The sequence below is a fragment of the Scomber japonicus genome, chromosome 20 (genome assembly GCF_027409825.1).
Source record: "Scomber japonicus isolate fScoJap1 chromosome 20, fScoJap1.pri, whole genome shotgun sequence".
Classification (NCBI taxonomy): Eukaryota; Metazoa; Chordata; class Actinopteri; order Scombriformes; family Scombridae; genus Scomber; species Scomber japonicus.
In genome coordinates, this window is record NC_070597.1 from 16302531 (window position 1) to 16327094 (window position 24564).

General features: G+C 40.5%; 1 protein-coding gene across 1 annotated transcript in view; it reads left to right on the forward strand.

Annotated features, from left to right (window-relative positions):
• LOC128381134 (receptor-type tyrosine-protein phosphatase H-like) overlaps positions 1-24564 on the forward strand; it is a 42807-nt gene that overhangs the window by 11542 nt on the left and 6701 nt on the right. Inside the window, exons 14-17 of the mRNA XM_053341084.1 lie at positions 5289-5330; positions 6069-6126; positions 6207-6476; positions 6914-7168. Of these exons, the coding sequence (XP_053197059.1) occupies positions 5289-5330; positions 6069-6126; positions 6207-6476; positions 6914-7168 (625 nt within the window). The remainder of the gene's footprint in view (positions 1-5288; positions 5331-6068; positions 6127-6206; positions 6477-6913; positions 7169-24564) is intronic.

The following is a 24564-nucleotide window of genomic DNA, read 5'->3' on the forward strand; positions in this document are numbered from 1 at the left end:
AAAAGTCCAGGGCTGAATTTTTGTCCCAGTCCAGGCCTGCAGGCACATAAAGGTTCCGCTAAAAGTCCCATCAGTCGGGTGACGAAGATGGGCCACACTTGCGGACATGCTGGCCGCACAGGGACGAGGCACGCAATCCCTCTTCAATGAAGTCGACAGGCTTCTCCGGCTGTATTTGATGCTGCCCATGTCCAACGCAACGGCTGAGCGGAGCTTCTCCTCCCTCCTTCGTGTAACCCTTCTTACCTCTCCTAACACTTTGTGATAGACTCAAGTATACTAAATATCAAATGAGGGTTGACTCTGTTCCAGATTCGATGAGGAGACTGCTAATATGTCCTGGCTAATGTTGAATTAGACTTATATCCACCCCAAATACCACACACACAACAATTTAGTTTAGAGAAAATATATATATTGAACCCAGAAAAAAGATTCTTCAATATAGTATTTCAAAAAAAACATAAATAAACAAAAAAATGAGTACTGGATCAAAAATATATATCAGTACCTATACCCAGTTGGATTAAACTCTTTTCTTCATCACAATTTGCTAATTGGATTTCTTTCTTTCAACCAAAATAAACAATCAAGTAAATGAAATATAACCTCTCTGAGATCTCAGGTATGTATATAAAAAAATAGAAATTGTCCCAAAAGTTCAACTGAGTTAGAAAAAAATAAACAAATGACCCCAAAAATAACAAAAATATGAGTGCACTCAGATAGTCCTACCACCCTCTTTCACAGTGAATGTCCAAGGTGAGTATTGCAGGGGGGCTGGGGGAATTATGTGTGAGGTGTGAGTGTGGATGATCCTTGAAGGTGAGGGATAACCAGGACGGAGATGAAGGTGGATGACAGCAGAAGGTGACGGGGGAACCCGAGGACTCAACGAGGGACTCCAAAAAAACCCAGCCTATACAGCCATGGAAAATAATTAATTATCTAATACTTAAAAGTCCTTTTCAATATACATTTAAATACAATTACTGCTTTACAGTGTCAATGTTACTTTTGACACTGTATATTGTGAGATATGATTTTCTAATAGAAATCATATCTCACAATATACAAAACATGAATTGACATATTTCAAAATAACCTCTACACATACTGTAACCTATTCACATTAGTTTTACTGTTCATCACACTCAAATAGCTTATCTGCATGAAATCTCCGCTGAAATATTCAGTAAACCTGCACTTTGCAGTTATAAAGCATTCACATACAATAAATCAATCAATAATCAATACAAGATTCATAAACCATGTAGCACATTTCAGTTACACATTAATCAATTACTCCAACCTCTTTCAAATAAATCCCGACTGGTTTTAGTGAGAATACAAGGCTAATCAGTTAAGTTTTTTTCCTTTTAGCATCGTGTAACATTTTGCTACAGAGTTAGCATGCCAATGTGGATTACCGATCGTTACTCACCGGGAAATCAATTATCTATAACTCTAAAAGTTCAACGTTGTGTCTTTTGAAGCCACAGGTCTTCATCAGTATCATCTACTTCTGCACTAGCTTTCTCTTCCTTATTTTCTTCTTATTTATCAAATTATTTCTACGTTTTTCTTAGATCTACACACTTGTAGGGAGGTTAAGCCCAAAAAAATAGGCCTTTGACTTCAAGTCATGATGCAAAGGTCCCCTTTGGTATGGAAGTACCTTAGGGTCATACAAATAAATTTATCCAAAGACACAAGTGCGATCACACTTTGTATCGGAAATACACACATTTTTAAAAAATGCCCACCGACCATACTTGAGAGGGCCATATCTTTGTTTCTGTTATAGATATAATGACACATTTGGTGTCAAAGTGTACATTTATGGGGTCAAGGAATCCAATAAAATAGGTTTCAAGTTTAAAAAAAACAACAGTTTTCTGCTACCATGACAATTGGGGGTAAATACGCACATTTCCCATAAAAAAAATGTGTCATCAGGGTGACTTAACTTGTTTTCTTTTCCTTCAAAAACTTTAATTTTTTATTTAAGCAGTGCGGCTACTTCATTGCATTATATTTGTCCTAAGTAGCACGAGATTTCGACCAGTCAGGAATGGCAGGAATCAGGCGTTCAATTTCCTCCCGAAGGTGTGTAGGTTGAGATGGTTACTCGCATCAGTTTTTTGTCATACTGAAAACAGCACATATTGCCACCTGAATTCAAGGGACAGCAACAATCTTGGGGTGAAACTAACCAGGGTTACATTTGGTTGAAAACTTTTCTTAGCTCCACAATGACTGAGCGACGCCTAAATCACCTCCTCTTCCTCCACATCCATAAACACCTGACCGATGGCCTGGACCTCCGAAGAGTGCCCCGCAGCTTTTGCTTTGCCAGTGAGCGAAGAGAAATTTACTTCGGCAAAGTCTGAGGGGACATTAATTATGCGTTAATTAGACTAGATCAAACCGTTCACAGTTCACAGTTCAATAAGCACTTTTAGTTTTATAGTTTTCCAAATTTTAATAAATTCATAGTTTGCCAAGTTTTGTAAATTCCTTTATGTTAGGCTATTTTTCCACGTGTTGTTATGTTCATTTTGTAATTTAGGCCTAGTCCGAATCAAATTTTTATCCAAAAATGGTTCAAAGTGTTCAGGTTTTTCATTAAAACACATTAAGAAATAATGTAGTTTCCTCCTAAGATGAAGTTTGTGATTAAATATATTACCTGACTTTGTCTTAGTTTATTCATCATCTTTTTAGGACGAGCATGTCACTTGCTGCCAGATAACGCAGCTTGCACTCAAACACACACTGTTGGCTCTATTGCGCAAGCTCACACTCAACTCAGGCTGTACTTCAATCCCTGATCACTACGCACCTTTGACTGGTCCCTATAGTTAACTGGGCATTACACAGGTAGCCACGCCCATACGATGACAAGCCCCAGGTGCAATGCACTTTTTGGCCCCCCCACTTCTGAAATGAATCCGGTGTGGAAGTATTTATTATGTGGAAGGAAAAAGGGTTGAGGGATAGGGAAGAAAGGATGGGGGGTGAGGGTCGAAGGGTAGAGATGAGGGGTGAGGGTAGATGGATAGGGATGTAGGGGTTAGGGTTGAGGGGTCGTAGGGTAGGGAAGGAGAAGAGAGGGTCGTGGGGATGGGGGAAGGGATGGGATGTAAGAGAGGGGGAGGAAAAAAGAGAGGTATAGTGTGTGGTGTGGATGAAAGTTGAAGTCGGGTGCCAGGTCGATGAGGAGGCGCAGGATGCTGTACCCGTCTTCTAGTTGGGTGTGTGGAGGGAACCGGGGCAGGATGAGACTCCAGGTGGGGGAGCTGTCTGGTCCGAGTTACAGACCCCCAAAAAGTCTTCCAGAGGATGGAAGCACTTGAGTGTTTATAATGTCAGTAGTGCTGTGGTGGATGTAAGTTAAGTAAGCTTAAGTACTGCTTGTGCAGAAATTGAGAAGGAATGAAGCGTGGTCTCTGTTCCTGAACTTTGTTATAAAAATTCATTTAATGTGAAACACTTGGTGTATGTAATTTCTTTTATTGTAAAGCACTTTTAGCTGCATTTCATTTCATTTCAAGGTGCTTTACAATGAAGTTTTCATTATTAGCATTCACAGCATCAGTGGTAGTAACTATAATCCTCCTATGGATATAAAACTACACACATGGAGTTGAAGTAGTACGTCACCTGTGATGTTGTCTACAGAGTCAAGAGGAGCCGTGTTGTTCATTTTAACTCCAAACAGCATCACTGCAACAAGTGTTATTGCCACCAGCAAATAGATTGGCATCACAAGGGCCCAATATTAGTTAAATGAAAGAAATATAAATAGACCAGCACTTTTATTGATCTGTAATCTGAAAGGCTGTAATGTCCTAAGCATTAGTTGATGCTTTCTGTTCACTTATAGATCACAACCACAAGGAAGTTATAAATATTACAGTCTACTGAGACAGTGCAATGAAATCAAAAGAAAATATATCCTGTGAAATCAGCCGAGTTTAAGGGACTCTACAGCGATTTGAAATTAGAAATCATTAAAACAATCATTTTAAAATACAAATGATTTTAGATTAATCAAGGGATTTTTGAAATATTTTCATGGGTTCATTGCAAGTGAAAAGAAAATGTTAGTTTACACATTATAAAGGTACAGTGATGAACATGAAACTAGTAATGACAAACATACAGCAGATATGGAGCTATTCACACTAATAAACATGTAAAACAGATGTACTGAGGAGGGGCAAAGGTCTCTGTGGTTGTACAAGGCCAAAATTGAGAAGTAGCTATTTACTTAGTCACTTGATTTACTTACGTATTTACTTACTTAGTCAATATGAGCTCAGATCAGAGGTTACAAGAGGAGGAGATGGTTAAGAATTAAAAGCCAACAGCTCTGAAATAAAGTTAATATTGGACGACGTCAGCTTGGACTCAAAGACATTATTTGCCAACTTGGAGTGCTGTTTGGTGGCAGCACTGAAAATAGAAACCTGAAGTTCAGCTTGGACCGGCAAAACAAAGGAATTTAACAAGTTTATAGTATGTCTGCAGCTTACTAAAACATTACAATGATGAGGCATTTATCTTTCAAAATCACCTCAGACCACTTGCTGCTGTGTGTCTTCCTGAGTCTACTTTGGGTAAGTTTTTTTTTCTCTTTCCATTTTGATAGTGATCAGATAGTGTACCTTTATTCAACAGAAGGTTACCCTAAAATTCTGGAATTTAAATATACATATCAGTGACAGTGGAATATAATTGAGGAGGACAAGAAGGCTTACTGAAAAAGGGGAAAAAAACTTTTCATTAATTAATAACTAATTTCACAATTAAAAACAGGAATTATAAAAAGGGATTTAAAAAAAGTAACTTTAAAACCTTATTTAAAAACCCATTTGGAAAATACATGAATTAATTCCCAAATGAATGAATCATTTATAAAATGCAGATTTAAAAACAGAAATACTGAATTTGCAAAGTGAATTAAGAATACAACTTTTAATCGGGCATTTAAAAGGGACATTGTGTTTTCTATTTGCATTTCCATTTCCTTGTTGCTTTTCCCTTATCCTATTCAAAAATGGATTTGCTGAGTCGTTTTCCCTTTTCATTTCCATTTTCAGTGTCCCTCCTGGTAAAGCAACAAGGAAATGGAAATGCAAATAGAAAACATAATGTCCCTTTTTCATGTCTTCTGTCAATGGTGCAGATTAAATAAGTGAAACACTATATGAAATTAAACTTCATATATTTGGAATGAGGCCCATCTTGCTGTAATTATTCTGTTGCTGTTCTGTTTTCAGGGTGCCACTAACTCCACCACAACATCCACACCAGGCACAACGGTGACAGCAACAAGCAAAGCAACACCACAAACAACTACGCTGACAACAACAACAGCAACACCACAAACAACCACGCTGACAAGAACAACAGCAACAACACAAACAACCACGCTGACAACAACAACAGCAACACCACAAACAACCACGCTGACAACAATAACAGCAACACCACAAACAACCACGCTGACAACCACAACAGCAACACCACAAAAAACCACGTTGACAACAACAGCAACACCACAAACAACCACGCTGACAAGAACAACAGCAACACCACAAACAACCACGCTGACAACAACAGCAACACCACAAACAACCACGCTGACAAGAACAACAGCAACACCACAAACAACCACGCTGACAACAACAGCAACACCACAAACAACCACGCTGACAAGAACAACAGCAACACCACAAACAACCACGCTGACAACAACAGCAACACCACAAACAACCACGCTGACAAGAACAACAGCAACACCACAAACAACCACGCTGACAACAACAGCAACACCACAAACAACCACGCTGACAAGAACAACAGCAACACCACAAACAACCACGCTGACAACAACAGCAACACCACAAACAACCACGCTGACAACAACAGCAACACCACCACCAACCACGCTGCCAACAACAGCAACACCACAAACAACCACGCTGACAACAACAGCAACACCACAAACAACCACGCTGACAACAACAGCAACACCACAAACAACCACGCTGACAACAACAACAGCAACACCACAAACAACCACGCTGACAACCGTTCCAACAACAACTAAACCACGTAAGTACGAGCTGCTTTCCTTAATATTTGGTGGTGATATGTCTGACTTGTTTCTAAAATGAAACTCTTTGTCTTTTTAGCTCCTGAAAATGTGCAGAATGTGACGGTGTTGAACCAAACTGAGAGCAGTATAACTCTGCAGTGGGACAAGGTTAATAATATCTCAACATACTTCCTGAAGTATGATAATAATGGCAATGACAAGGAGGACTTCATCAATGAAACTTCTGAAAAGCCATCAGTTACACATACGGTCATTGATTTGAGTGCTGGGACAAAATATGATTTTTTGCTCCTCATGACACATAATGGAGTCAACAGCACTGGATTCAATATTTCTGCAGCCACTGGTAGGTGATGTTTGAGAATACATTTGGAATAATTTGGCCTGTGACATGCAAATCAAAGACAAGCAACTGTACTTAGTTGTACTTGTATTTTATGATTATACATTCTCTCCCATTTATCAGTTGCACAAAATAAAACTTGCAGTAGCTAATATAGAGACATGGTGATATGTATTCACAAGGATTGTATATGTATATATAGTTAGACAAAGTGAGACCAATATAACTTTTCAGTGTAAAAATTTAAAGATTTTTTAAAATCTGATTTTGTTCAAGTTTCTTCTCCACATTCATGTACATCCTAGCTCCTCGTAACACAGAGGATGGATGAAACATTTTTGAAAAGTTACAGAAAACACAACATTTTGCTGTGTATGTCATATTTTTGTTTTAAATCAAATTTTGTTACAGTTTCTTCTCTATGTCTCTTTACATCCTAGCTCCTCATAACGCAGAGGACTTTAAATCAATTGGACAAAATGAGACCAGTATAACTCTGCAGTGGAACAAAGTGAATGAGATCCTCAACTATACACTTGTATTCAATGGAAGTGAGATAAAGGTCACTCCATCAGTGGAAGATAATGTGACATACATTGTATCAAGACTCACAAGTGGGACTAAATATGACTTCAGTCTCTTCACTGTGTTTGAAAATGTCAGAAGCAGTGGAGTAAAACTAACTGCAGTCGCTGGTAAGATGTGTTTCCTCTTATAAAGCCCCACAACAAGACCAAGAACAGAGCTCTGTAACAATATCTGATTTCATGTTTGTTATTAACAGATGGATGCTGCTCACTGAATATCACTGCTGTTGATAAAATATCATAATGGAATGACTTATTATTGAACTATACAAAATTATACAAAACTACACTGTGTCCTGCTGGTATATGTTGTGTGTAACTGTTAAGGCATCTTTCCACTTGTTTTCACTCAGCTCCTGCAGATGTAAAAGCTCGATGTGAGAACGTTGCAGCTGGCTACTCTATCCTTATTGTCTTTGATAAACCGAAGGGTTTGTGGACTGAAGTGGAGGTGAATGTGACTGGGAAGACAGAAAAGTATGATAATGAGACACAGAAGATCATAATACCTGGATTCCAACCTGCAAAATCATATGAGGTGTCTATAGCTCTATTGTCTGAGAATGTGATGAGTTGTACACCTTATGTTTTCCAATGCCAGACTGATCCAAGGGGTGAGTCAAGTGAATATATTAGCCTAAATATTCCTGATGTACATTTTAAAAAGTAGTCTCACTTTTTCCTCAATTTTTACACTACTGTAGTCACCCTAGTGGAAATAAAAGACAATGTGACTGTGATGCTTGGCTGTGTTGAGTATCTTATTACTGTACTGTATGTTACAAAGCATTTCATCCAGATTTTGCTCCCTGTAGGAGTCATTGCAGGGTCAGTGATTGCTGTCCTGCTTATTGGTGTTCTGGTCTTTCTAGTGGTCTTCATATTGCTTAAAAGACCAGATATTATCAGGTTGGTGCAAACTCACTGACAACACTACTTCACTTATTTTACCAAAATGTGGTCAATCAGACTCAAGCAAGGATTATCTTCTCTTCTTTCCCACAATAGAAAAAAAACATTCATTGAGGGTTCTCAACAATCTAATAATAGCAAGTAAGTACAACCTTAATTGCCTCTACATAGTGTTACCACCACTGTCAGTTAATGACAAAAAAAGTTGATTTGCCTTCAAAATGATATACATTTGGGAGAGAATGAGATCATAGTAGTAGAACTAGATTAATATCAGTCTTTATTCTAAACCATTCATGTATGGATGCAATCGTCTTACATAAGTTATACAATGGTGGTAATGTGCATTTGTGTTCTATTTCATTTTTTTCAGAGCTATTTCTATCGCAAAGTTTCCAGACCATTTCTACCACTTGAGTGCAGATGAGAACAGAGGTTTCAGTGAGGAATATGAGGTACCTAAAAAAGCTAATTGTACTTTGTTCTTCCTCTTCTATTCTTTCCTATTTCTGTGCAGTATTGTAATAGTGTGTCTGTACAGTCATGGAACTGTTCAATTTGTTTTCTGTTTAACCTTTGTCTCAATCACATGCTGTGTCATCTGCCAACTTTCCTGTAGAAACTTCTTCCTGTTGGCACGGAGCAGATAAGAAAGGTAGCGCTCCTGCCTGAGAACAAGGCTAGAAACCGTTTCAGCAACATTCTGCCATGTAAGCTCGTCCCCTCACTGCTGAACTGTGACAGATCCATTGACTCGTTCTAGCTGCTGTGGTGAATTACAGTTAAACCATCTTCTGCTTTTTCAACCTAGATGACTGGTGTCGAGTGAAGCTAAGTACGAATCCCACTGGGGCCTCTGACTACATCAATGCCAGTTACATTCCAGTATGTATTACTTGATAAATGACTATCACTAAATTAAATTCTTTATTTAACTAAAATATACCATCATACAGTAAGAATCCTCAATCAATATGACTTAAGCTGTCAAACAAACACTTGAAAGGGAATGATTTAAAAATCTTCAACACTTCATCATCTGGAGTAAAGTTGTTGTAGCTGCACATTCATTTGAAGTCTAGCAGTGTTTGTATTGCTGACTTCATGTGACTTCATGAGCATAAAGCTATGTTTTACATCCTGCTGAGCATTACAGAATCACAATCAGAAAAAATTCTCGTGCAACCCCTCAGTGGTGCGACACAAACAACATAACAGACAGTATAAAAATATAATGAATATATATATACAGGAAATATAAAAGCAAGAGAAGGGTACAGCATTCACTTTGACAATCGCTTCTTAGGGCTACAAGAACAACCGAGAGTACATTGCGACTCAGGGTCCTCTTCCTGGTACAGTCAATGATTTCTGGAGGATGATCTGGGAACAAAGAGTGAAAGGTATCGTCATGGTAACCAACTGCACCGAGGGAGGACGGGTGAGTGTCCAGGAAGATTTGGGATGGGTTTATTATCAGATTTTAAAGGAAGGGCAAACTTTAAAAAATCAATGAGCTGTTTTGAATAATTTGCTCTTGTAGCTTATGTGTGTACAATTAACATGTTTTACTGTGCACAAAATTATTTGTATTTCAGTGTTTTCAAAGATTCTTCAGATCTGATACAGATCTATGATTTAAATTTTGCTTTTGTATATTTCCATTTCCTAGACTAAATGCGAGCAATACTGGCCCTGAGTCAGTGAATTGTTAAAGTTGAATAATTTGCTCTTGTAGCTTATGTGTTGTCAAATGGTGACAATTAACATGTTTTACTGTGCACATTGTATTTCAGTGTTTTCAAAGGTTCTTCAGTTCCACAAAGAGCTGCATCAATCTATGATTGAAACTTTGTTGTTGTATGTCTCCATTTCCTAGACTAAATGCGAGCAATACTGGCCCTCGGACAGAGAGACTTGCCTTTATGGAGAGATGCAGGTCACCAACAGATCTGAGCAGCAAGAGTCCAACTGGACTTTGAGGGAATTTACACTGAAATATGTATGTAACAACTCATTTTAAACATTTGAAAGATGTAACTAAATAGGTTGGCTATTAATATATCTCCAAGTGACAAAGCAAAACAAAGAGAATGAAATTGTGACTGTGTCTACTCAGTCTGTTTGAATTTGTGTACATGGGCTTTCAAAGAGGATGATGTTTGTGGTAAATGATGAAGACTTCAAGAATCCTATACCAACCACTATACTGGTTGAACAAACTGACCTATTTATGTGAATCTTCTTCACAGAAGAACACCTCAGAAGAGCGCACTATGAAACATTTCCACTTTTCCACCTGGCCTGACCACGGACTCCCACAGGGCAGTGAAGTCCTGATCCAGTTCAGAGAACTGTTCAGACAGCACATAAAGACAGAGGGAACTGGGGAACCCACTGTGGTTCACTGCAGGTACAGAATGAGAACTGGTTTCCACCTGAGCTCCAGTAACCTGTACTTTGGATGAATGTCAGCAGCATACTGCAGTTATGATGCACCTGCTTTTAAAATTATACATAAAATATTCTCTTATGACCGTTACACCTGGTCACTGACTTCTTACCTTTCACTATTGTCTCTCTGTTAGTGCTGGAGTGGGGAGGACAGGCACTATTATTGCCTTGGATGTGATGCTTCAGCAGCTGGAGCAAGAGAAAGCAGTGGGCATCAATGCCTTTGTGCACAAGATGAGACTGAATCGACCACACATGGTGCAGACTGAGGTAACACTGTTCATTTAGTTGCTTCAGGCTGAGCTGATCTTCAGGAATCTCGTTTTATATTTAATGACAGCTAGTGATAGAGCATAAACACTGTTACAGTACTCTGGTATACGGAAGTTATGCTTAGATCTCCATGTAGTTGCTCATTTGAATCTCTAAATAAACCTAAAAAAACTTTTATGCTGCTCCAGTTAAATTTCAACTAGACATATTGATTCCATACATGGAAACATCTACACAGTTTACTGTCGTGTTACTGCAAACAAGGAAGTATTAGCACAATACAACATGTGTGTTAGCTCTCTCACTACAAAGAGTTCTGCTTTTCACATGACTTTGGTTTGTTTCTCTGCAGTCCCAGTATGTCTACCTGCACCAATGCATCATGGACCGTCTGCAGCCACATGAGAAGACTGAAGAAAACTTATATGAGAATGTGGACATGATATATGTCAATGCCACTGCACTCCGAGAGTTTCGTTAAACAGCTCAATGTCTGAACTAAATGAGATTAGCTCTTCACTGAAATGTTTATGCACTTAATGAAAAACTCATTCTGAAGCCTTCATGATGTTTTGTATTTTAAAATATCTGTACTGTAAAAGAAAGTTTTAAGACATACATTACCGGTCAAATGTTGAACACCCCAATTTTTCCAGTTTTTTATTGAAATTCAAGCAGTTCAAGTCCAATGAATAGCTTGAAATGGTACAAAGGTTAGTGGTGAACTGCTAGAGGTTAAAAAAAAAAAGTTTACCCAAAACTGATGCTTATACAAAAACAAAAACAAGTCTTACAGAGAAATTGCAAAGAAAGTCAAGGTGTCAGTGAGTACAGTTTTCTCCACCATCAAAAAGCACTCAGAAACTGGGAGGAGGGGGGGACGGGAGGTCAGAGTCAGAAGACAAGTTGTTCAAGAGTTGCAGATTTGACAGGTTGAGTTGTAGTCAGCTGCAAATATGACTTGACCCCAAAAAAATTCTAACAAAAGGTTTCTCAGTGGTTTACAGTAGTATCAGATGTACTTAAAAACATACTAAAAGTTTACCAAAGTTTGACTCCAAGAAAGGCCCCATTTTCAAAATGGCTGCCATCAGGTCCTAAAAATGACCATTACTCCCTTATTTACCTCCTAGACCAGGAATACTGGTGCCTGATACATGTTTTGGTCATGTAATATTCTGAATAGCATATTTGCATGAAAGATAACTGAGTACAAGTACAATTTGATGTTAAAGTAATTGGTTACAAGCATATAGCCTATATGCGGAAAATAAGTAAAAATTCCCTTAAGTGATTGCATAGTTCTCCTTTTTGATATTGTTTTGCCTTGTGTTGGTGTTTTCTGTGGTTCATAACCATTCCTTTGATTCCAATGAAGACTAAATTCATTAGAACTGAGTGGTACTGTAAAATTAGTCAAAACAGGGCTGCCACGTGAAGGCTCAGTACCGCTAACCCCCTTTTTTTTTGCCTTTTGTTTTTTTAATATATTTTTTTAAACACTATTCTTAGTTATGCACCTTAAAGTGTGACCTTATTTAACCATTAGTCGTCACACTCTTCCTCCCATAGAGGTTGATTATAGTGATTCTCACAATTCCCAACTTGACATGGTCCACAAGCAGGCATGCATGGTAGTCCATATGCCCTGCAACTGCACCGTTGTGTTTGGCAGGCAGTTGTGAAATTACAGTGGATCATCTGCAGGAGGCTTTCTGGGGCAGCAGTCTTACTGGTCATAACTGGCAGGAACCGGTTGTCCACCAGTTTCCCTCCCCAATCCACTGTGTTCAGGTCACCTTCCTTTCCAATCCACACCATGATCTGGAAGTAAACTCTTTGGCAGTGGTATTTGGTTGCGGACTCAGTTGGAGGCAGACGTTCTGGGGCAACAAATGATTTGGCGGTAACAATTTTCTTGCTAAAAAGGTTGTAGCGCAAAGAGGCAAGTGAATCGGTACTCTTTCCGCCAAACAACACTGCCATTGCCTTGGTCCCATGGTCCTCTATGACATTCCTTGCTTGATGTGGGAGCAGAAACACATTTGAACAGGACTGGATGGTTGCCTCACCATTCACAAGTTTCTGGAATGCTGTCTGTTTGCCAACACTAAAAATGCGTGAAGTTGTATCACATCCTGTGAAGGCGTGAATAAACACCAACTGGGAACACAGGTCACTATCCAGGACTTGTTTCATCTCACTGATGTTGTACACTTTAGTAGCTTTGGACTTGTCTGAACGAAAATAGAGGCCTCTATTTTTCGTCCCAGCATAGTAGAGGAGAAGAATGAGTAAGTCTGTATCCTCCCCTATCAAGGTTGTGGGCTGATGTTCTGAGGCCTTGACTGCAGCTTTGACAATGACCACGTCTGCGTCACCTGATGCATTGATAACAATGCAGCCCTTCTTCTCCAGCTCCTCGGTCATAAGATTGATAAGTCCTTGTTTGTTGCAAGATCTTTGGCTATTGAAAGGACCAGTTGCTACTCTGGCACTTCTTTTTGGTGGCTCAGCTTTATTCTCCAATTGCATTAATGTCTTTTTTATTTATGTACTTTTGTCGACATTTTGAATGTACTTTTTCACCAGCAGAAATGTGTACATTGTCGCCTCTTTGTGCACTTGCATGGTTGACACCATCAGCTCCCTTCTGATGAACCTCAACCACAGGTTCAGATCAGAACCATCGTTTAAGTGTTTACTGCAAATGGGGCAAGTTTCTTGATTTATATGACTCATGGTCAAAATTGCATTTGGTGGCGGAGTTTAGCTCAGTGGGAGGAGCGCCCGCCACATGTGTTGAGGCTGTAGTCCTCGCTGCAGGCGACCCCGGTTCGAATCCCTCACCGAGTGGTCCTCTCCTGCGTGTCATTCCCCCCTCTCTGCCTCCTGTTTCCTGTCTATTTCTACTAACCTGTCAATTAAAGGCAAAAAGCCCAAAAATATATATTTAAAAAAAAAAATTGCATTTGGAGTGTACTCTTTGAAAGTAATTCAACAATGCCACCCTTCTTAACACGCTGGCCTTTTTATGTGTTGGAATTCTGTCTGATGTTCTTTTGACACACCCATAAAATGACACTAAGCATTTGTCTGAGAATAAGACACGTGTGTTGTAATACAGTATAATTCATATTTTATGTAATTTTATTGCCTGTTTTTTTCTGAATGTTTGTTTGATGGATTGAGTGTTTTATTGTTGATTTTGTAATGTGATCTTGAGTGTTGAGAAAGGCGGCCATAAATAAAATGCATTATTATTAATATTATTATTATTTTTATTATTATTATTATTATTATTATTATTATTGGAGTTCAGAAGGTTGAGTTACTATGGACACAGGGGTTCTGTTACTTGCAATAACTTTTACATTGAATGTCAAGTCTGTGTTTTAGCAAAGAAAAGTATGTGTCCAAAACACGTAGCCTCCTAGTGAGTAGGAGTTATATGACTTTTACATGGTTCACCCCAAACAAACAGGTTTTCCAAGACTCAAAAGGGCCTGTCCCAAGGAGAAAATGTATTACTTTGTAAATGAACAGCATGCACATTTAAACATTCACAATTGAAAGCAAGGACATAGAAGACGGCTAGCTAAATTACTATTAAATCCGGTTAGCATAATTAGCATTTGTTTAAAACTCTTGCATTCAAGTTGACTGATCATCTCAATACCAATGTTTTCCAAGTCTCCTGTCCCAAGGAGAAATGCACATTTAAACATTCAAAATCATGAAAGCAATTATGCATAGAAGACGACTAGCTAAATTGCTATTAAATCCGGTTAGCATCATTAGCATTTGTTTAAAACTCCTGCATTCAAGTTGACTGATGATCTCAAAATCAGTGTTTTCCAAGACTCACAAGTCTTGGAAGCCCTCCCTCCCCCCCAAATAAATAAATAAATAAAAACATCAAGGTATGTATCGAACCGTGGGTCAAACATCGTGATAATAGTGAGTTTGGTGTATCGTTACAGCCCGAGTAATCTCATAAAATCATGGGTTAGGGTTAGTATACAATTATGCCAGTGCAATTTAGACAAGTCCAGTGAATTTTATTGACCCAGAAAACATGGTGTGAGACACCAAAATTACTTGGCTAGGTCAAAAAATGAAGGAGTTAGGATATTTTAACGACTTCCCGCCCATCTTGGACGCCATCTTGAAAATTACACCTTTCCAGTGGTCAAACTTTGGTAAACTTTTAATATGTTACTAAGGACACCCAATACTACAAGAAATAGCTGAGAAACCTTTTGTTAGAATTTTTTTAGGGTTAGGTGGTTTTTTTCCATATATGCAGCCGCCTATTGCAGCAAGAAAGCCATTGCTAAGATGTCAGAATAATAATAAGAGGCTTGCCTGGGCCATGAAACACCACCAAGAAGGTGTTATGGACTGATGAATCAAAATTTAAAATATTCTGTTCATCACGCAGGAGTTTTGTACCCCGTCGAGTAGGTGAAAGGATGGTTCCTCAGTGTGTGACATTAACTGTCAAATATGGAGGAGGAAGCATGATGGTCTGGGGCTGTTTTTCTGGATCCAGGGTCGACTACCACAGAATTCTGCAGCACCATGCAGTACCCTCTGGTATGCACGTAGTTGGTCAGGGGTTAAGATAATGATCCAAAACATAAGTCCAAGCTATGCCAGAACTACCTTAGGAAAAAAGACCAAGATGGTAAGCTTGAAAACATTTTTTCAATAAAAAAATGGAAAAATTGGGATGTTCTAAAACTTTTGACCGGTAGTGTATATTTACAGTTGATATATAAAATCAATTTTATTTAACCAACGTTTTTTTCTCTCATTTGCTAAAAGTGCATTATTAATATTATTATTATTATCCTTTAATGGAATAACACTTCAAATGACCAAAGAATATTTTCAAATGTCATTTATTACAATTAGAAATGTAGAGAGAAAATGATTTTCTAATACAATATTTTTAGTAACAAAACTATAACTGAGTGTGATTTTACAAAGTCTGTAAAAGAAAGGTGAACTGGCACAGAACAGCAGCTTGCTCAACCTGTGTGTTAATCCTACATTGTAAGCTGGGTTTTGTTTCAGAAATGTCCTCAAAGATCCTCCTCTGACGGTTTCAGTCGGTTGGTCCTGCCTGCTGGAGGCAACTGAGATGTTACAATCAATGAGTTCCTCTCTCGCTTTTAGTGCCTCAAGGTTGATCTCTATGGCCAGCGAATGCTGCCTGCCTGGATGAAGAGGCTCAATTTTACCAACTACAGGCGGGGGAGGGACAGAGAACTTCTTAGAGATGTTATGTAGGACACTGCACGCCTTGATGATGTTGGACTTTTTGTCCAAAGAGCCTTCTTGTGCAAAACCAAGTTGCATCAGGCACCTGAAACGCCTCTTCATGGAGCCCAGCGTTATAAACATGACATCATGGATCTTGGTGTGGGCCTGATTGAAGTGGTTCTCTTTCTCATTTGCAGGTTCTGACACAGGAGTCAAGACATGTTTGCTTAGGTTGTAGCTGCTCCCTCCTTTAAGAAAGAGATGAGAGAATTAACACAGCATCAGAGAAAACCATTAAATGTTAATACTAAAGATTGCAGTGTAATGTGTTCTCAGTTTGTAATAGAAAATTAATATGTATTATGAAAGGCATCAACAGGCCTTCTGCAATGTGTAGCTATTCCTTAGAACTGGCAGGAATGACCAAGCAATAATGTACAAAATACACACCAAAAATCATCATTTCCTGGGCACACATTTATATACTGGCTGTGAACCAGACGCTGCTGGAACCAATGAAAATGAACGGGTACAAAATTCCTGCTATGTAAAAACGTATATAGTTTTATTTGTTTCAATATTAATCTGAAAGGTCATTCTTGACATTGGAATTAGTAGTTTGACGAAGTCAACTTTAGAGCTGCAACAATTAGAATCAATTAGTTGCCAAATATTAAATTAGTCGCCAACCCTGTTGATAATTGATCAATAGTTGTGAGTTATTTTAAAATAAGAAAATGTGAACATTTTTGGGGTTTTTGGAAACAATGATTGACACCTAAGCAAACTCAATTACACGGAAAAATACTGAGATAAGGTGGGATGCTGTCGGATTAGATTTTTTAAAATGAAAATGTAGAACTATTATTATTTTAATTCATTATGCATGTAATCGCTCAGGTCTCTCCCATTGCTCCATTGCATTAACTTACCAATAACCCAGTACTGTCCATGCAATTCATCCTCCATCTCTCTTCCTTTGAACGACAATTCCCATAAGTCCTGCTCGAATGTGCTGCCCTCACAACACTTTTCAACACTCAGTATGTTGTCGTCGGAGTCACAGATGAATTGGCTCACAACAGACATGTACCCAAGGTGTTGACAATAGACCTGCAAGTGTTTTTTTGTCACATGGAGAGGCTCTAATGTTGAAGTGAGCAAATGCTGGATGTAAACAGCAGCAAGTATCAACTGGTTTGGATGATGTGACAATCGACTTCAATCTGACTTCCACTGAGACTAATCAGACTGATGAGGTTGATGAAGTGATGCATTGATGACTGTGAAGACTGGGTGGTGATGGGGAGGTGGTGGGTCGCATAAAACAGCATCAATAAAGCCCCTGATCAGAGAAGGAGAACATTTAAAAAGACAGCTGCAATACGATAGGCTAACAAAGAAGGTACCATGTTATTGGTAAGATGTGACCAGGTGATGTGAACAGCTATGGTAAATGGTAGATGGACTGTACTTATATAGCGCCTTTCTAGTCTTTACGACCACTCAAAGCGCTTTACATCACAACTCATTCACACACATTCATACACTGATGGCAGGGGCCACCACGCAGGGTGCCTGTTCATCAGGGGGAATTTAACCATACATTCTCATTCGCAATTTTGGGTTAAGTGTCTTGCCCAAGGACACATTGACATGTGGACTGGAGGAGCCAGGAATTGAACTGCCAGTCTTCCAATTGGAGGACAACTGTTCTACCTCCTGAGCCACAGCCACCAGCTGATTACATTAAACATTCATATTACATTGCTCTATGCCCGTTTAGGCCATTTCACTAACAAAGACCACACCAACTAAGATATGAGTTTAAATATTTATTATGTGGAAGGCAAAAAGGTTGAGGGATAGGGAAGAAGGGATGGGGGTGAGGGTTGAGGGTTGAGACATAGGGATGAGGGGTGAGGGTAGATGGGTAGGGATGATGGGTGAGGGTTGAAGGGTAGGGATGAGGGGATGAGGTTTGAAGGGATGAAGGTTGAAAGGTTGAAGAGGTGGGATGAGGGGTGAGGGTCGAGTGGATGTAGGGGTTAGGGTCGTGGGGATGTAGGGGTTAGGGTCGTGGGGATGTAGGGGTTTGGGTCGAGTGGATGTATGGGGTTAGGGTCTAGGGGTCGTAGGATATGGAGGAAGAAGTGAGTGTCATGGGGATGGGGGAAGGGATGGGATGTAAGAGAGGGGGAGGAAAAAAAGAGAGGTATAGTGTGTGGTGTGGATGAAAGTTGAAGTCGGGTGCCAGGTTGATGAGGAGGCGCAGGATGCTGTACCCGTCTTCTAGTTGGGTATGTGTAGGGAACCGGGGCAGGACGAGACTCCGGGTCAGGGAGCTGTCTCGATGTCCGGTCCGAGTTGCAGACCCCCAAAAAGTCTTCCAGAGGACGGAAGCACGTGAGCATTTATAATGTCAGTAGTGCTGTGGCAGATGTAAGTTAAGTAAGCTTAAGTACTGCTTGTGCAGAAATTGAGAAGGAATGAAGCGTGGTCTCTGTTCCTGAACTTTGCTATAAAAAGTCATTTAATGTGAAACCCTTGGTGTATGTAATTTTTTTTATTGTAAAGCACTTTTAGCTGCATTTCATTTCATTTCAAGGTGCTTTACAAATGAAGTTTTCATTATTAGCATTCACAGCATCAGTAGTAGTAACTATAATCCTCCTATGGATATAAAACTACACACATGGAGTTGAAGTAGTACGTCACCTGTGATGTTGTCTACAGAGTCGAGAGGAGCCGTGTTGTTCATTTTAACTGCAAACAGCATCACTGCAACAATTGTTTTTGCCACCAGCAAATAAACTGGCACCGCAAGAGCCCATTATTAGTTAAATAAAAGAAATATAAATAGACCAGCACTTTTATTGATCTATAATCTGAATGGCTGTAATGTCCAAAGCGTTAGTTGATGCTTTCTGTTCACTTATAGATCACAACCACAAGGAAGTTATAAATATTACAGTCTACTGAGACAGTGCAATGAAATCAAAAGAAAATATATCCTGTGAAATCAGCCGAGTTTAAGGGACTCTACAGCGATTTGAAATTAGAAATCATTAAAACAATCATTTTAAAATACAAATGATTTTAGATTAATCAAGGGATTTTTGAAATATTTTCATGGGTTCATTGCAAGTGAAAGGAAAATGTTTGTCTACACATTATAAAGGTACAGTGATGAACATGAAACTAGTAATGACAAACATACAGCAGATATGGAGCTATTCACACTAATAAACATGTAAAACAGATGCATTGAGAAGGGGCAAAGGTCTCTGTGGTTGTACAAGGCCAAAAAGGAGGAGCAGCTATTTACTTAGTCAATTGCCAATATGAGCCCAGACCAGCAGTTACAAGAGGAGGAGATGGTTAAGAATGAAAAATCAACAGCTCTGAAATAAATAATATTGGACTGCGTCAGCTTGGACTCAAAGGCATTATTTGCCAACCTGAAGTGCTGTTTGGTGGCAGCACTGAAAATAGAAACCTGAAGTTCAGCTTGGACCGGCAAAACAAAGGAATTTGACAAGTTTATAGTATGTCTGCAGCTTACTAAAACATTACAATGATGAGGCATTTATCTTTCAAAATCACCTCAGACCACTTGCTGCTGTGTGTCTTCCTGAGTCTACTTTGGGTAAGTTTTTTTTCTCTTTCCATTTTGATAGTGATCAGATAGTGTATCTTTATTCAACAGGAGGTTACCCTAAAATTCTGGAATTTATACATACATATCAGTGACAGTGGAATTTAATTGAGGAGGACCAGAAGCCTTACTGAAACAGGGAAAAAAAGCATTTCATTAATTAATAAATAATTTCACAATTAAAAAGGGGAATTATAAAAATGGATTTAAAAAAGTAACTTTAAAAAGTTATTTAAAACCCCATTTTGAAAATACATGAATAAATTCCCAAATAAATGACTGAATTTCAAAATCATTTATAAAATGCAGATTTAAAAACAGAAATAAATAAGTGAATTTGCAAAGTGAATTAAGAATACAACTTTTAATCGGGCATTTAAAAGGGACATTGTGTTTTCTATTTGCATTTCCATTTCCTTGTTGCTTTTCCCTTATCCTATTCAAAAATGGATTTGCTGAGTCGTTTTCCCTTTTCATTTCCATTTTCAGTGTCCCTCCTGGTAAAGCAACAAGGAAATGGAAATGCAAATAGAAAACACAATGTCCCTTTTTCATGTCTTCTGTCAATGGTGCAGATTAAATAAGTGAAATACGATATGAAATTAAACTTCATATATTTGGAATGAGGTCCATCTTGCTGTAACTTCAAGTTCAAGTTCAAGTTCAAGTTCAAGTTCAAGTGTACTTTATTGTCAAAAATCTATGTAACAGGGTTAGCACAGAAGTCTGAAATTGCGTTTTACCAGTCTCCAATGTGCAGTTAAAAAGACATGTAAAAAGACATAGACAAAAATCCCCCCCCCCCCCACACGCACACGCACACGCACACGCACACGCACACGCACACACACACACACAGTGTGCAAATATTGACATAATACACAACCACACGCACACACACACACACATAGCAGCAGAAGTACAATCAGTGGTCATAGTAAAGTGAAAGTGTAGATCTGTGTACAAAGTGCAAGAGTAAAGTGCCAGTGGTATGGTGAAGGAAATGTTCATGGAATGTCATCCAGTGACCTTGGAATGTTCATGTGGTTTTCTTCAGTGTGTTGATGAGTCTGATGGCTTGTGGAAAAAAGCTCTTGTTCAGTCTGCTTGTGCGGGACCGCAGGTTGCGGTACCTCTTCCCTGATGGTAGAAGGGAGAACAGTCTGTGTGCTGGATGAGTTATGTCTTTGATGATGTTCATTGCCCTCTTGGAACAGTGTGAAGTGTACAGTTCATGGATGGCTGGTAGGGGTGACCTGATGATCTTTTCTGCTGTCCTCACCACCCTCTGTAGCGCCTTTTTGTCTGCAGCTAGGCAGCTGCCATGCCAAATAGAGACGCTGCTGGTCAGGATGCTCTCAATAGCACCTCTGTAGAAGATGGTGAGAGCAGAGGTGGGAAGGTCGGCTCTTCTCATCCTTCTCAGGAAGTGGAGTCGTGTCTGCGCCTTCTTGACCAGCGCAGTGGTGTTGGTGGTCCATGAGAGGTCATCTGTGATGTGCACTCCCAGGAACTTTGTGCTTTTCACAGACTCCACTGCACTGCCGTTGATGATGAGTGGGATGTGTGTTGGTTGTTTCTTTCTGAAGTCCACAGTAATTTCTTTTGTTTTGTTTACGTTGAGAAGCAGATTGTTCTTCTCACACCAGGCGATGAGTTGCTGCACCTCCTCTCTGTATGCTGAGTCATCGTTGTCTTTGATGAGGCCCACCACTGTTGTGTCGTCTGCAAACTTGATGATGTGATTCGTTTCAAATCTGGCACAGCAGTCGTGGGTCATCAGCGTGAACAGCAGGGGGGATAGCACACATCCTTGCGGCACCCCGGTGGTCGCTGAGGAGTTGTTTCCGACTCTGACCGTCTGCAGTCTGTTTGTTAGAAAGTCCAGCAGCCAGTTGCACAGTGAAGTGCTAATGCCTATTTTACTCAGCTTGTTCACCAGATGTTGGGGGATGACGGTGTTAAACGCAGAGCTGAAGTCAATGAACAGCATCCGCGCATGACTGTTTTTGTTCTCCAGATGAGCCAAGCAGAGGTGGAGTGCTGTTGCTATGGCGTCATCAGTGGAGTGCTTGGGGCGGTAGGCAAATTGGTATGGGTCCAGAGTGGTGGGGAGGGTGGATGTTAGATGGACCTTTACCAGTCTCTCAAAGCACTTCATCATGATGGGAGTGAGTGCTATGGGTCTGTAGTCGTTCAGTGATGATGCTGGTGACTTCTTTGGTAGTGGTACGATGGTGGTAGCTTTGAAACTTGCTGGTAAGATGGCTTGGTTCAGAGAGGTGTTGTAGATGTCTGTGAGGACGTCAGTGAGTGAGTCTGCACAGTCTCTGAGCACGCGCCCGGGTATGTTGTCCGGCCCTGCAGCTTTCCTGGGGTTCACCTTGAGTAGGGTCTTCCTCACGTCGGCTGGGTCCAGTTGAAGTGTTGTGCTGTCTGGGTTTGTGGGGTTTTTTGTGGGTGTTGTGGTGTTATTTTCTTCAAACCGGCTGAAGAAGGTGTTGAGTGAGTTGAGGAAGTCTGTGTTGTCCTCACACGGTAGGGGGGATGGTTTGTAGTCTGTGACTGACTGGATGCCTTGCCACAGGCGTTTTGGGTCCTTTGTGTCTGTGAAGTGCGAGTTGATTTTTTTGTCCATATGCACGCTTGGCTGCTCTCACGCCCCGGTGCAAGTTGGCCCTGGCAGACTTGAGGGCCTCCCTGTCCCCAGACTTAAAGGCAACGTTGCGTGCCCTCAGGAGCTCACGTACCTCCCTGGTGAACCAGGGTTTTTCGTTTGCTCTTACTGTAATGTCCTTGGTGACGGTTACATCTTCCATACATTTTGTTATGTATCCTGTTACAGAGTCTGTATATTCGGTGAGGTTGACTTCCCGGTTGGTAGTGGCCGCCTCCCTGAAAACAGACCAGTCGGTGTATTCAAAACAGTCCTGTAGAGCTGCTGTGGAGCCCTCTGGCCAGGTCCTGATCTGTTTCACAGTTGGCTTGCTTCTCGTCAACAGAGGTCTGTAGGCTGGGATTAGCATAACAGAGAGATGGTCTGATGAACCCAGGTGGGGGTGGGGAACAGCTCTGAAGGCCTGTCTGATGTTGGTGTAGACCTGGTCAAGTGTGTTCTTTCCCCTTGTAGCAAAGTTCACACACTTGTGGTAGTGTGGCATTACTGTTTTCAAATTGGCCTGATTAAAATCGCCAGCGATTATGCAGACCGCGTCCGGGTGTGTGTTTTGTAGTGTACTCACCGACTTGTACAGAATGGAGAGAGCCTCCTTTGTGTTGGCGCTGGGGGCGAGGTAAACAGCTGTGATGTTGATGGTATTGAATTCACGCGGCAGGTAAAATGGACGGCAGTTAAGGGTTAAAAACTCAATGTTCTCTGAGCAATGACTTGAAATAACTGCAGCGTTTTTACACCAGTTGTTGTTGATATAAATGCACACACCACTTCCTCGAGATTTACCCGTGCTGGCGTGGTTTCGTTCCGCGCGGAATGTTGTAAATCCATCCAGTTTAATGGCGCTGTCCGGATCGTTGTTATGAAGCCACATCTCGGTTAGGATGATGGCGTTGCATTCTCTCACGTTTCTTTGTGTGGTTAAATCCAGCTTGAGATAGTCCATTTTGTTTTCCAACGAGCGGACGTTTGATAGAAGAATAGATGGTAGTGCTGTTTTGTGAGGGTTTGTTTTCAATCTGTGTGTGATGCCGGCGCGGCAACCTCGCCTTCTCCTCCGGCGTATGCTCAAACTCCACCGCCGCTTCAGCTGCTTCCAGTTTCGGCTGGTGGGGGAGGAAGAGCCCGCTGCCTCGGAGGTTCCGTTGTCTCGGGACATTATTCCAAGACCGAGAAGAGATTCTCGATCCATGGCGAAGTTAACTCCGGATATATCCTTTGCACAGTTGTTGTTTCTAAGTCCCAGTAGTGTACTTCTGTCGTATGCGATTGTCGGAGACGATTTGGACGGTACATTTAACATAAAACACACATTGTTATCGGGAGCCGGCTTGGCCGCAGCCTCACAGGGCGCCGCCATCTTGTCTTCCAACTTAATTATTCTGTTGCTGTTCTGTTTTCAGGTTGCCACTAACTCCACCACAACATCCACACCAGGCACAACGGTGACAGCAACAAGCAAATCAACACCACAAACAACCAAGCTGACAACAACAACAGCAACAACACAAACAACCACGCTGACAACAACAACAGCAACACCACAAACAACCTCGCTGACAACAACAGCAGCTACACCACAAACAACCACGCTGTCAACAACAACAGCAACACCACAAAAAACCACGCTGACAACAACAACAGCAACACCACAAACAACCACGCTGACAACAACAACAGCAACACCACAAACAACCACGCTGACAACAACAACAGCAACACCACAAACAACCACGCTGACAACAAGCAAAGCAACACCACAAACAACCACGCTGACAACAACAACAGCAACACCACAAACAACCACGTTGACAACAACAGCAACACCACAAACAATCACGCTGACAACAACAGCAACACCACAAACAACCACGCTGACAACAAGCAAAGCAAGACCACAAACAACCATGCTGACAACAAGCAAAGCAACACCACAAACAACCACGCTGACAACAACAACAGCAACATCACAAAAAACCACGTTGACAACAACAGCAACACCACAAACAACCACGCTGACAACAACAGCAACACCACAAACAACCACGCTGACAACAACAACAGCAACACCACAAACAACCACGCTGACAACAAAAGCAACACCACAAACAACCACGTTGACAACAAGCAAAGCAACAACACAAACAACCACGCTAAAAACCGTTCCAACAACAACACCAACACCACAACCAACCACCCTGACAAAAAGCAAAGCAACACCACAAACAACCACGCTGACAACAACAACAGCAACACCACAAA